At 41.8% G+C, this 10,931-nt stretch overlaps 1 protein-coding gene across 3 annotated transcripts in view; it reads right to left on the bottom strand.

Annotated features, from left to right (window-relative positions):
• Nucleotides 1-2,383: 2,383 nt before the first annotated feature.
• The window catches only part of LOC140716075 (immunoglobulin superfamily member 1-like), a 48,188-nt gene continuing 39,640 nt past the window's right edge, over nt 2,384-10,931 (bottom strand). For 2 of the 3 annotated variants that reach the window (XM_073028763.1, XM_073028762.1), the window contains exons 7-9: nt 10,494-10,534; nt 9,236-9,343; nt 2,384-8,822 (exon numbers count right to left, since the gene is read on the bottom strand). In XM_073028763.1, the coding sequence (XP_072884864.1) occupies nt 9,278-9,343; nt 10,494-10,534 (107 nt within the window). In that variant the 3' untranslated portion in view covers nt 2,384-8,822; nt 9,236-9,277. Of the gene's footprint in view, nt 8,823-9,235; nt 9,344-10,493; nt 10,535-10,931 lie in introns of those variants that run through there. The other variant, XM_073028764.1, reaches the window with a different exon arrangement.

Genomic DNA, 10,931 nt, shown 5'->3' with positions numbered 1-10,931 from the left:
CAGGTCTCCTCAGGGGCTTAGTACTGGCGACGTCCAATTGAGCATAAAAAAAGATTTGGCTCGTCCGATTTTGCAGCGACCTGATAGCGCTAATGCATGCTTCCCTCGTTTTCTTCAGCAGATGTTTAATATCTCTCGTTTTCCAAGGTTCTCTAAACTGCCAGCTGTACCCTTCCACCGAAGAAGGACATGCTAAGCCTGGATGCCTGTTATCACACTCTTAACGATCTCCCAATTGCCAGTCGTCCATGTCTCTTTAAACGGTCGGCATCTACTAAATTCTGTCTAATTCCCCCAAATGAGATCTGCTCCAACCTAGACCCCAACCTGTGTACTTGACGTACCTTTTTCTATCGCTGTCCTTAAACTGATAGAAGTTCATGCTTGGGAGGAGAGCAATGTGTGGTTATGTGAGAAAGGGATGCAGATATAAATAAAGATAACAAACTATTACTTTATATATAAAATGATATATATTAGATCATATTAACTAATGTGGAATATTATATTTCTGGCCTGATTTTTGAAGTGGGCATTTCTATAATATGGTTGGGCATAATGTCGGCACATCGATCTGTACGATAAAGTAATGATATTACTAATTTCCCCAGTGGGGAAAATTACCCGTCGCCACCAAATACAAGCTGATTTTTTTCACTCTTTGATTTACATTCATCCACTAATCGGCTGAAAAATGTCCCGAATAAATTGCAAATGAATAGACCAAATGAAGGGGTGTAAAACGTCCGAGATTAAACAATAGTTATTTCATTTGGATCTAAGGAAATAAAAATGTCTTGGGAAAATACTCGTTTTCTCTGGTTCCCACAGTGTATAAACACGGTACCAAGCCCATGCGATGACAAAAATGACAATTTTCCCCTTAACTGCTTGGATTAGTTTTGATGTTAGTAGATGTTTAACATCTCATTCTCCCACTGTTAGATTAGTCAGTCCGTCTTATCCTCTAGGTCGAGAACGGCGTAAGCAGTAAAATTCATTTCATGAACATAAATTGCATGTCTATTCGATCAAGGCTGGAGTCTTCTCCTGGTGTGAAGAGGGCTATAAACGCGATTAGAGATAGCAATGATGATGTATTCATTGTGAAGATTTATGTTTCGAGGGATTCAACAGTTTCGTTATCTGCAAGTTTGTGGGCTTTGACTATTGATATATCACGAGTGTGTTTTAAGATGGCTTGGACAGCCAGTGGTACTGCCGTCAAAGTTGCTCGGGCATCAACGTCGGCAGCATATTTTTGCGGATTGACGTAATTAAAGGAGGACCTTTTCCCTATATCAGTACCGTGTCTGGGTAAGTAGCAATATTACCAGTGAGAATGATGACAGGACTGTTTTATCCTCATGATTCTGAGTGTGGTCAGAGATGCGTCTGGTTATCCAGTGACGTCGTTAGAGTGGTCATGGTGGATCTGTGTCATCAGTTTGATCTGCGATTGTTCCAGACAAGCAATAGCATAATAATTATTTTCAACGGTTTGTGACGAAAACTCACAAATTTTGTGTTTCTTTTAGTGTAAACTAACTTTGGAGAACGAAACTCCATCTCTGATCGCCGCCCCATTCCATAAATGCTGTCCAGGAACCTATCGAATATCCTTCTCAATCAATTGTGCATCTTTTGGATGTTTCGAGAGTTCGTGCCCTTAACATTCCCCCTAGTCAATGTCCTTCAGAATCCACCCGAAATATTTGAACGTGCAAATCTTCTTCCTCATATCCTTCTGTATCTTAAGCACTAATCCTTTGTTTAACAACGAGACTAGCGATTGTGCATCCTGAACAGCCCGAGGTTTACGGCTTAGAACGTCTAACACCCAGTTGCACAGTGGTGTATTTAGACTAAGGAGTAGGATTTTGTTCACCAAGTCCCAGTTTATGCACAGGCAACCATGTGCGGGATGTAATAGTTACTTTGCAAGAATAAATACTTTATAAGACTGTGTATATATTTATAGTTTCTTTTGTTTCTTTATTGTGTTCTTTATGCTTGTTTTAATATTTTCTACTGCACCGGATCTGGAGTAACAATTATTTCTTTCTCCTTGACACTCGTATAAGAAATATAATAAACAATCCTGAATTTTGAATCCTTGAAACTTGGAGCAGAGTCTCGTTTTGTCCTTTAAGAAGTTTGTCCCTTTCAATGTCTGTCCATTGTCGAGTTTTATGCAAAAGATACTGAATATAACTTCTCTTGCTTTCGGTCAGTTCATACAGCACACTTGAACACTAAAACTTTTCCGACTGAGAATCAAAAGTAAAGTACCTGTCACCAGATTGCATCACTGTGTTTGTTCTCCCACCTTTTAGAACTGTTACGGATTCAAGCAACAATAAATATAGGAGTTAGGCAGGGGTTTGTATAACCAATAACACGTTTATTGAACACTGAAAAACAAACCCCCCAAAAGTAAACAAAGCACTAACGTAACCGGAAATTCGCTGCTGTGCGGCAGCTTAAATAGTTCTTAAAGCAATGAAGCTTAAGCAGTTCTTAAAGCGATGTTGCAAAAACTGTTCTTCAAAGTAATTTTGCAAAAGTTCAAAATGCTCACAGTCCATTTAAGGGAGAGACTTTTTAAGACGATTTAAGTTCTCTTTCACGTCGTGATGTTGCAATTCCCAAGCGAACTACTTTTCCCACGAAGATGGAAATGAAACGGCTTAAAGGCACTGACCTTTCCTTTACAGAACTGTTCCCAATCCTTTCTGCTATTATTCACAGGGATTAACACGAGAACAGTCAACGAATTCCTTCCGAATGAGGATCAAACAAAGTCGAACCTGTTTCAGCGTCGAAATCGATTTTCCTCGATCTTTTAATTCCCGAACTCCGATCTTCACTCTCCACTGATTCTCAACTAGCAGTATTATAAAGAAACTGCTGGCAATGACCCTTTAAGCTTTAGGCATTAAATAAAACTTCATCTTCCAACTAAACTGCGTCATAACATTAAATCACGCAGTTGCATGTAGTCAACATGGCAAATCCAGCCATGAACTGGAATATTAAGTATGTAGTAGAGGAAGATCGGGCGGAACAAGTGATAAGGAGGACTCATGTACAGAGAGATGGTCTGATGGAGCATGGAGTTAAATGTGTTGAAAGAATAAGTAAATTTAGGAAGGACAACAAAATTCTAGGGGCGTATAGCCCGATGGGAGTTCGGGGAGCTGGGCTAAGCACAATAGGCAGCGATTCAAACAGAGAGAGGAGAAATGGGTTAAAAATTCTATATCTGAATGCACGAAGTGTCAACAATAAGGCGGATGCGCTTGAATCCCAGGTGCGAATGGGTAACTATGATGTTGTTGGGATAACGGAGACATGGCTGCAGGGAGATCAGACCTGGGAAATGAATGTACAAGGGTATACGTGCTATTGTAGGGGCAGAAATGTGGGCAGAGGGTGTGGGGTGACCCTGTTGGTGAGGAATGAGATTCAGTCCTTTGCAAGGGGGGACATAGGGTCAGGAGAAGTAAAGTCTGTGTGGATAGAACTGAGGAACAGTAAGGGCAAAAGGACCCAAATGTGTGCTGTCTACAGGCCACCAAACAGTAGCATGGATATTGGGTGCAAGTTGAATAGGGAGTTAACATTGGCATGTGGCAAAGGTAATGTCGCAGTAGTTATGGGGGATTTCAACATGCAGGTGAACTGGGAGAATCAGATTGGTGCTGGACCACAGGATAGGAAGTTTGTAGAGTGCCTACGGGATGCATTCTTGGAACAGCTTGTACGAGAGCCGACCAAGGACAAGACTATTCTGGATATAGTGTTATGTAATGAACAGGATTTGATAAGCGATCTCGCAGTAAAGGAGCCATTAGGAGGTAGTGATCACAATATGATAAGCTTTTGTCTGCAGTTTGAGAAGGATAAGAGCAGCTCGGAGGTGTCAATGTTGCAGATGAACAGGGGAAACTATGGAACCATGAGAGAGGAGCTGGCCAAAGTTGACTGGACGGATAGACTGGCAGAAAAGACAGTGGAACAGCAATGGCAGGTATTCTTGGGAATAATGCACAAGGTGCAAAATCAGTTCATCCCCCAGAGAAGGAAGGATTCAAAGGGGGGAAAGGGGGCCACAGTGGTTGACAAAGGAAGTCAGAGATTGCATAGCATTAAAAAAAAGGAAATATGACAGAGCTAAGCTGAGTGGGAAGACAGATGATTGGGACGTTTTTAAGGAACAACAGAGCTTAACTAAAAAGACAATACAGGGAGAAAAAAATGAGGTACGAACGCAAGCTAGCCAGGAATATAGAGGAATATAAAAGCTAGGAAATTGCGGATGCATTGGTAATCATTTTCCAATGTTCCTTAGATTCAGGATCAGTTCCTGAGGATTGGAGAATGGCTAATGTTATCCCACTTTTTAAGAAAGGAGGGAGGGAGAAAACAGAGAACTATCGACCTGTCAGCCTGACATCGGTGGTGGGAAAGATGCTAGAGTCCATTATTAAGGATGAAATAGTGGCATAACTAGATAGCAGTGTTAGGATTGGGCCGAGCCAGCATGGATTTACCAAGGGTAAATCATGCTTGACTAATCTTTTGGAGCTTTTCGAGGATGTAACCAGGAAGTTAGACGGGGGAGATCCAGTGGATGTAGTGTACCTCGATTTTCAGAAGGCATTTGATAAGGTCCCACATAGAAGACTGGTGGGTAAAATCAAAGCTCAGGGCATCGGGGGAAAGGCATTGACATGGATTGAAAACTGCTTGGCAGATAGAAAGCAAAGGGTAGCGGTGAATGGGTGTTTCTCGGAATGGCAGGCGGTGACTAGTGGGGTGCCACAGGGCTCGGTATTGGGACCACAGCTGTTTACCATTTACGTTAACGATTTGGATGAAGGCATAGAAAATAACATCATCAAATTTGCTGATGATACTAAGCTGGGTGGCAGTGTGACATGTGATGAGGATGTTAGGAGAATTCAGGGTGACTTGGATAGGCTGGGTGAGTGGTCAGATACTTGGCAGATGGCGTTTAATGTGAATAAGTGTGAGGTTATCCACTTTGGGAGTAAGAACAGGAAGGCAGATTATTATCTGAACGGTGTAGAGTTGGGTAAGGGAGAAATAACAAGAGATCTAGGAGTCCTTGTTCATCAGGCACTGAAAGTGAATGAGCAAGTGCAGCAGGCAGTGAAGAAGGCTAATGGAATGTTGGCCTTTATTACAAAGGGAATTGAGTACAAGAGCAAGGAAATCCTTTTGCATTTGTACAGAGCCCTGGTGAGACCACACCTGGAGTATTGTTTACAGTTTTGGTCTCCAGGGTTAAGGAAGGACATCCTGGCTGTAGAGGAAGTGCAGCGTAGATTCACGAGGTTAATTCCTGGGATGTCTGGACTGTCTTACATAGAGTGGTTAGTGAGATTGGGCTTGTACACACTGGAATTAAGGAGATTGAGAGAGGATCTGATTGAAACATATAAGATTATTAAGGGATTGGACAAGATAGAGGCAGGAAATATGTTCCAGATGCTGGGAGAATCCTGTACCAGAGGGCATGGTTTGAGAATAAGGGGTAGGTCATTTAGGACAGAGTTAAGGAAAAACTTCTTCTCCCAGAGAGTTGTTGGGGTCTGGAATGCACTGCCTCGCAAGGTAGTGGAGGCCAGTTCTCTGGATGCTTTCAAGAAGGAGCTAGATAGGTATCCTATGGATAGGGGAATCAAGGGATATGGGGACAAGTCAGGAACCGGGTATTGATAGTAATTGATAAGCCATGATCTCAAAATGGCGGTGCAGGATCGAAGGGCCGAATGGTCTACTTCTGCACCTATTGTCTATTGTCTATTGAACTGCCCCTCCTCACAGGGAGGGGTCCTCATTTTATACCCTGTAAAAACAACCTGTCACATGACCTCTACTGGCGGGTAAATGACGTCACTCCACCATCACAAGACCATTACCTCAAGTCCAGTATAGCTTCAACCCCAGTCACGTGTCACGTGTACGTAACAGAACAAGAATTACCTGATAGAATTTCTGTCCAGAATTTCGAATTTCAAAGTACAAATGTTTTTTTATATCAATGTTCATTGATATTACCATACACAGCCCTGAGATTCATTTTCTTGAGGGCAATCACAGATAATACAAGAAACACAACACGGTAAATAAAGGACCTTGGCCAACAGGACGGGCAACAACTAATGTACAAAAACCAAACAAACTGTGCAAATGCAAGAAGAAAAATTAATAATAACAATAATAATGATAAAGCATACACGCTATTAAACTTAAATGACAGCACAACACAAAACATGAAGAAATTATCACTGTAGAAGAAAACTGTAACCAATGGAAGAGCATGAGCCTCCATCCAAGTCTTCCCCACGATCTGAGCAGACCAGATGTCGACAAAGAAGCGTCGAAGGCCAGTCTTAGAGTTGGAGACGTTTTCCCAAACATGGAACTGATTCTATGACTTGGATCTATTTTCAGAAGCTGAGTTATGTATTTATTTGTTTGTCCATTTAGTTATCTATATTTCTATGTATTTATCTCTCTATCTGTCTACTTATTTACCATCTATCTATCTATCTATCTATCTATCTATCTATCTATCTATCTATCTATCTATCTATCTATCTATCTATCTATCTATCTATCTATCTATCTATCTATCTATCTATCTATCTATCTATCTATCTATCAATCTATCTATCTATCTATCAGATTATTGATTGATTGTTGAGATACAACGGGGTATAAATCCTTCCCGCCCTTCCAGCCACGCCGCTCAGCATTCCCCCCGTTTTAATCTGAACCTAATCACGCGACAATTTATAACAACCAGTTAATCTACCAACCGGTATGTCTTTGGACTGTGGGAGGACACCGAAGTAGCAGGAGGAAACACATTTGGTCATGTGGAGAACGCTGACATTTCTGGCAGGCAGCGGCGCGGATTGAACCCAGGCCGCTGGTACTGCAAAGCTTTCTTCTAACAGCTACCCTTCGGCGCTGCTCAGATCACGGGTCTGACACGCATTTTATTGACAATGCAATGTGTCAAATGAAGTTAATTAATTAAATGTGTTTCATGACTGTTGAGGCAACAATAAAACATCAGGATCATCCCTAAAGAGCAATGGATGAGCAACTGCAGAATAATATTTCTATTTGAATTTAGAAAAATGGTCACAGTCAACCAGTTCCTAAAACCATTCGGTTCGTGAATCAACCGGCGGACCTTAGGTTTAGCAAAACAATGACAACATTTATTACTGTATTCTGTGTTGGATGTTTTACTTCTACCTGTGTTCGTTCTTAAACAGATTGTGTATAATTTAAATTTAATTTCGATTTTATTTTTTCCTGAATGATGCTTATCTGTTGTCCAGGGCGTGGGACAGGTAAACTTATCATTACTCTTCCTCCTATGCATACATGGACTCGTGCAGTTGAATATAAACTCAATTTCCGCACTGAAACTTCTCTGACATGCTGGAGATAGCTGAGTATCATTCAATTAATCAGTTATATTCAGTTGCCATCAGTTTAATCTGCGTTTATCTTTGCACCTGAAAATACAGCAACTTCTATACTTGACTTTATTCTCGACTTTGACTTAGGACTGCTTTTGTAATAAGTTTCTACCAAACTTTGGGTATCGAATCGCAAATTAGACAAAGAAGTCGTGTCATTTGAATTTCGCGCAACAGGTAGTTGTATCCAGTGATATTGGATTAGCACAATCACGTGGCGCCGAAGGAAGTGATCAGGCATGATCCTGATCAGTGACTGGCCTAGTGTCATGATGTAATTGGACTACTTCCGTTACCGTGTTTCATTGTAAAACACTTAGATCTGAATTCAAATTCTGGGACTGAACTACTGCGTTGGCTGTTATCGCAGACGGCTTATTTCATTGTATGTTTAGGAGTACATCGTGATGAATAAATAACTGTGAATCTGAGTCTCAATATGAATCTGAATCCGGCCTGTTCCTGCTGAAAGATCTGCATCCCAATCTTGAGACTGAGCTAAGCAGAAGGTATGGCAGCTATTAATGGTTTAATGGTTCAATTTACTATCAAAGAATGTATACAATATACAACTGAAATCCTTACTCTTCGAAGACAGCTACGAAACAGAGAAGAAAAACAGACAATGTTCGACAGAAAACGTTACAGCCCAGATCCCCCCTCCTACGCACAAGCAGCAACAAAATATTTAACCCTCCCCAGCATGAAAGCATTAGTAAAACTTCCGCAGACCATGATCTAGAGTCCATCAAAAGCTACTGTCCATTCCAGCACTTCGATATCTCAGGCAGTCTCAGTCTCTCTCTCTCTCTCTCTCTCTCTCTCTCTCTCTCTCTCTCTCTCTCTCTCTCTCTCTCTCTCTCTCTCTCTCTCTCTCTCTCTCTCTCTCTCTCTCTCTCTCTCTCTCTCTCTATCTATATTGATAGCTATCTATCAATCCGATTATTGATTGATTGTTGAGATACATCGTTGTATAGGTCCTTCCTATTTTATACTTTGAGAGAGAAAGAGAGAGAGAGAGAGAGAGAGAATCCCCCCCTCCCTCCCTCGAGGGGCCTCAGACCACACCGCCCGCTGTCTCGGTGTTTCAATATCGCGCGATACTTCAGTCTGTGACATCGGTGAGGAATCGGGTCGTCCACCTGACCGCACCCCGACGGCGCACGTCGAAACATTGAAACATGGAGACATCGAAACCCCAGGTCGCTCGGTGAGTTCCGACAGCGAGAACCCACCACCTATGAAGAAGCGTAGCTTGAGCTGCAGCTGTAGATCACGGACCCAAGTCACCTTGAAAAGAAATGACAGAGACACGAGAAGAGAAGTATTAAACTGTTTCAGACAGGTCCTCAAAAACATCTGGCGCCATCTTTAGCTCCTCCCACTCCTATTGCCGTGAAGATGGGAAAATGTGGCAATATCTATGGCGGTGTTGAATGGTGGGAAGGAATTTAAGAGTCAAAATAGTTAACCTTTTCCCCAGTTCGCTATATTTTTCAGTTCCCTTGAGAAACAATGAATGGAGGAATACGTCACCAGTCGGTAATCACATCGCAGGGCTGTCTGTTCAATAGAGTATCAGGAGGGTAAAACGAGATTTGCTCAGTTCACACACTTCAAAGCTGTTTGCAACTAGTAATTACTGCTGGGTAATATGGAGCAGTCTAAATTCCACTTGATCATTGTTTTGATCGGCACCTTACCTCCTGCGGACACATCGAATATCGAAACGCCTGTTGTCCCTTTTACAGCTTGATGTCTGCATAGACCGTGCTATCATCGCCGTTGGTTTGAAAGCGTTTCTTCTTGCCCTGAGATGAATGTTCAAATTCGTTAGTGAATCATTTCGATGTCTGTCTATCTGTTAACGGCTGAAAACTATTCTATTGACAGATGAACGTTTGCAACTAGCGGTAAGAACAAACTGCTCATAGTGGGACTGGAATAAGATCTTTGGGCGCAACCTCAGCGCAGCGGTTAGTGGGACGGTATTACAGCTCAGGTTATCAGAGTTCGGAATTCAATTTCCTGCTCCGTCTGTAAGGAGTTTTTACGTACTCCCCTACTCCCCGTGGACCGCGTGCATTTTCTTTCGGAGCCGGCGATTTCTTCCCACGGTCCAAAGGTACAGTATATCGGTTAGCAGGTTAATTGGTCATTGTAATTGTCCTGTAATTGTCCAAGACTTAAATTTGTGAGTTGCTTGGCGGCACGGCTTGTTAGTCTGGAGGGGCCTGTTCCGCGCTGCATCGCGAAATAAACAAAAAAATAAATAAATAGATAACAAAATGTCTGAGCCCTGTTAATCACAGTTGCAGATGGTTAAGGCAGTGCAAGGTTGTCGAGTTAAGATCAAAGTGGGATCAGCTTCTTTTACGAGCATATGAAAACATGACCCAATAAAATAATTAACCCTCAGCTGTTAGCCTCACAGCCTTAATGTAAGAAACACACTACTTCTTACTTCCAAGAGTATCGCACATTAATATTTGAAATAGGACGGAGAGTAATTATTGCAACAGAGGGTGTTTCAGTCAGGGGAAGCATATAATTTCCCCGGTACTGGACAATATGTTACACTTTCCAGATATTAAGGATAGTCGGGTTGCGAATACAAAGAATTTTCTGCACTTTAACCCTGACCCAGAAGAGCTGTCACCAAAAGATCCTGCGCATCAGTCCCTATAGATAGCGCATCCTTACCATGCAAAAAATAAGCATCATTCGCAATCGAGTCACTTGTAGATTACGTGCGTGATGACGCATGTCTCTCCATATAATTCACTTTTCCACGCTAGTATAATGTCCGATTCAAGTTTCGTTACATAATAGAAAATGCCTGTTTATTTTAAAATATAATGCTGGGAGAAACCTACTGGGCAATCCTAAGATGAATAGCCAACTGTCTGAAAGCAAGGACGTAAATCATAAATTATAACGAAAGGAGCATTTTCAACTCACTTTTTGATTTGTCCTTTGTGGTATTACCGTAAGATCAGCGTCTGTACAAAATTAAAAACAAGAAATCATATATTATCAATATTTAAAACGCTACATTAAACATGTATAAAAGAGTGGTTAGATGTGGTCCGTTGCAATTTCCAATTAAACCACAAACCTACACGAGAATTTTGAAGGAGGAAAGAATCAGGAACACCATAAAGAAAGGACGTACAAACTACAGGCAGACAGCGCCCGAGGTCTGGAGTGAACTGTGGACAGATGTGAGCGAGCTGCTTTCTGGGGTAGTTTGGGGTAGAGCACATTGCGTGCTCTGCTTGGCGGAGGTTATATACTCATTTGCGGTTTGCCATAAGGCAAAGGAGCAGAATAAGGCCATTAGGCCCCTCTTAGTTGCGAATCGTTTATGGTTGATTCATTTTTCCTCCCCATCCCATT

The sequence above is a fragment of the Hemitrygon akajei genome, chromosome 24 (assembly GCF_048418815.1).
Source record: "Hemitrygon akajei chromosome 24, sHemAka1.3, whole genome shotgun sequence".
Classification (NCBI taxonomy): Eukaryota; Metazoa; Chordata; class Chondrichthyes; order Myliobatiformes; family Dasyatidae; genus Hemitrygon; species Hemitrygon akajei.
The sequence above is the reverse complement of the archived record's forward strand: the minus strand, read 5'-3'. Positions and strand labels throughout refer to the sequence as shown.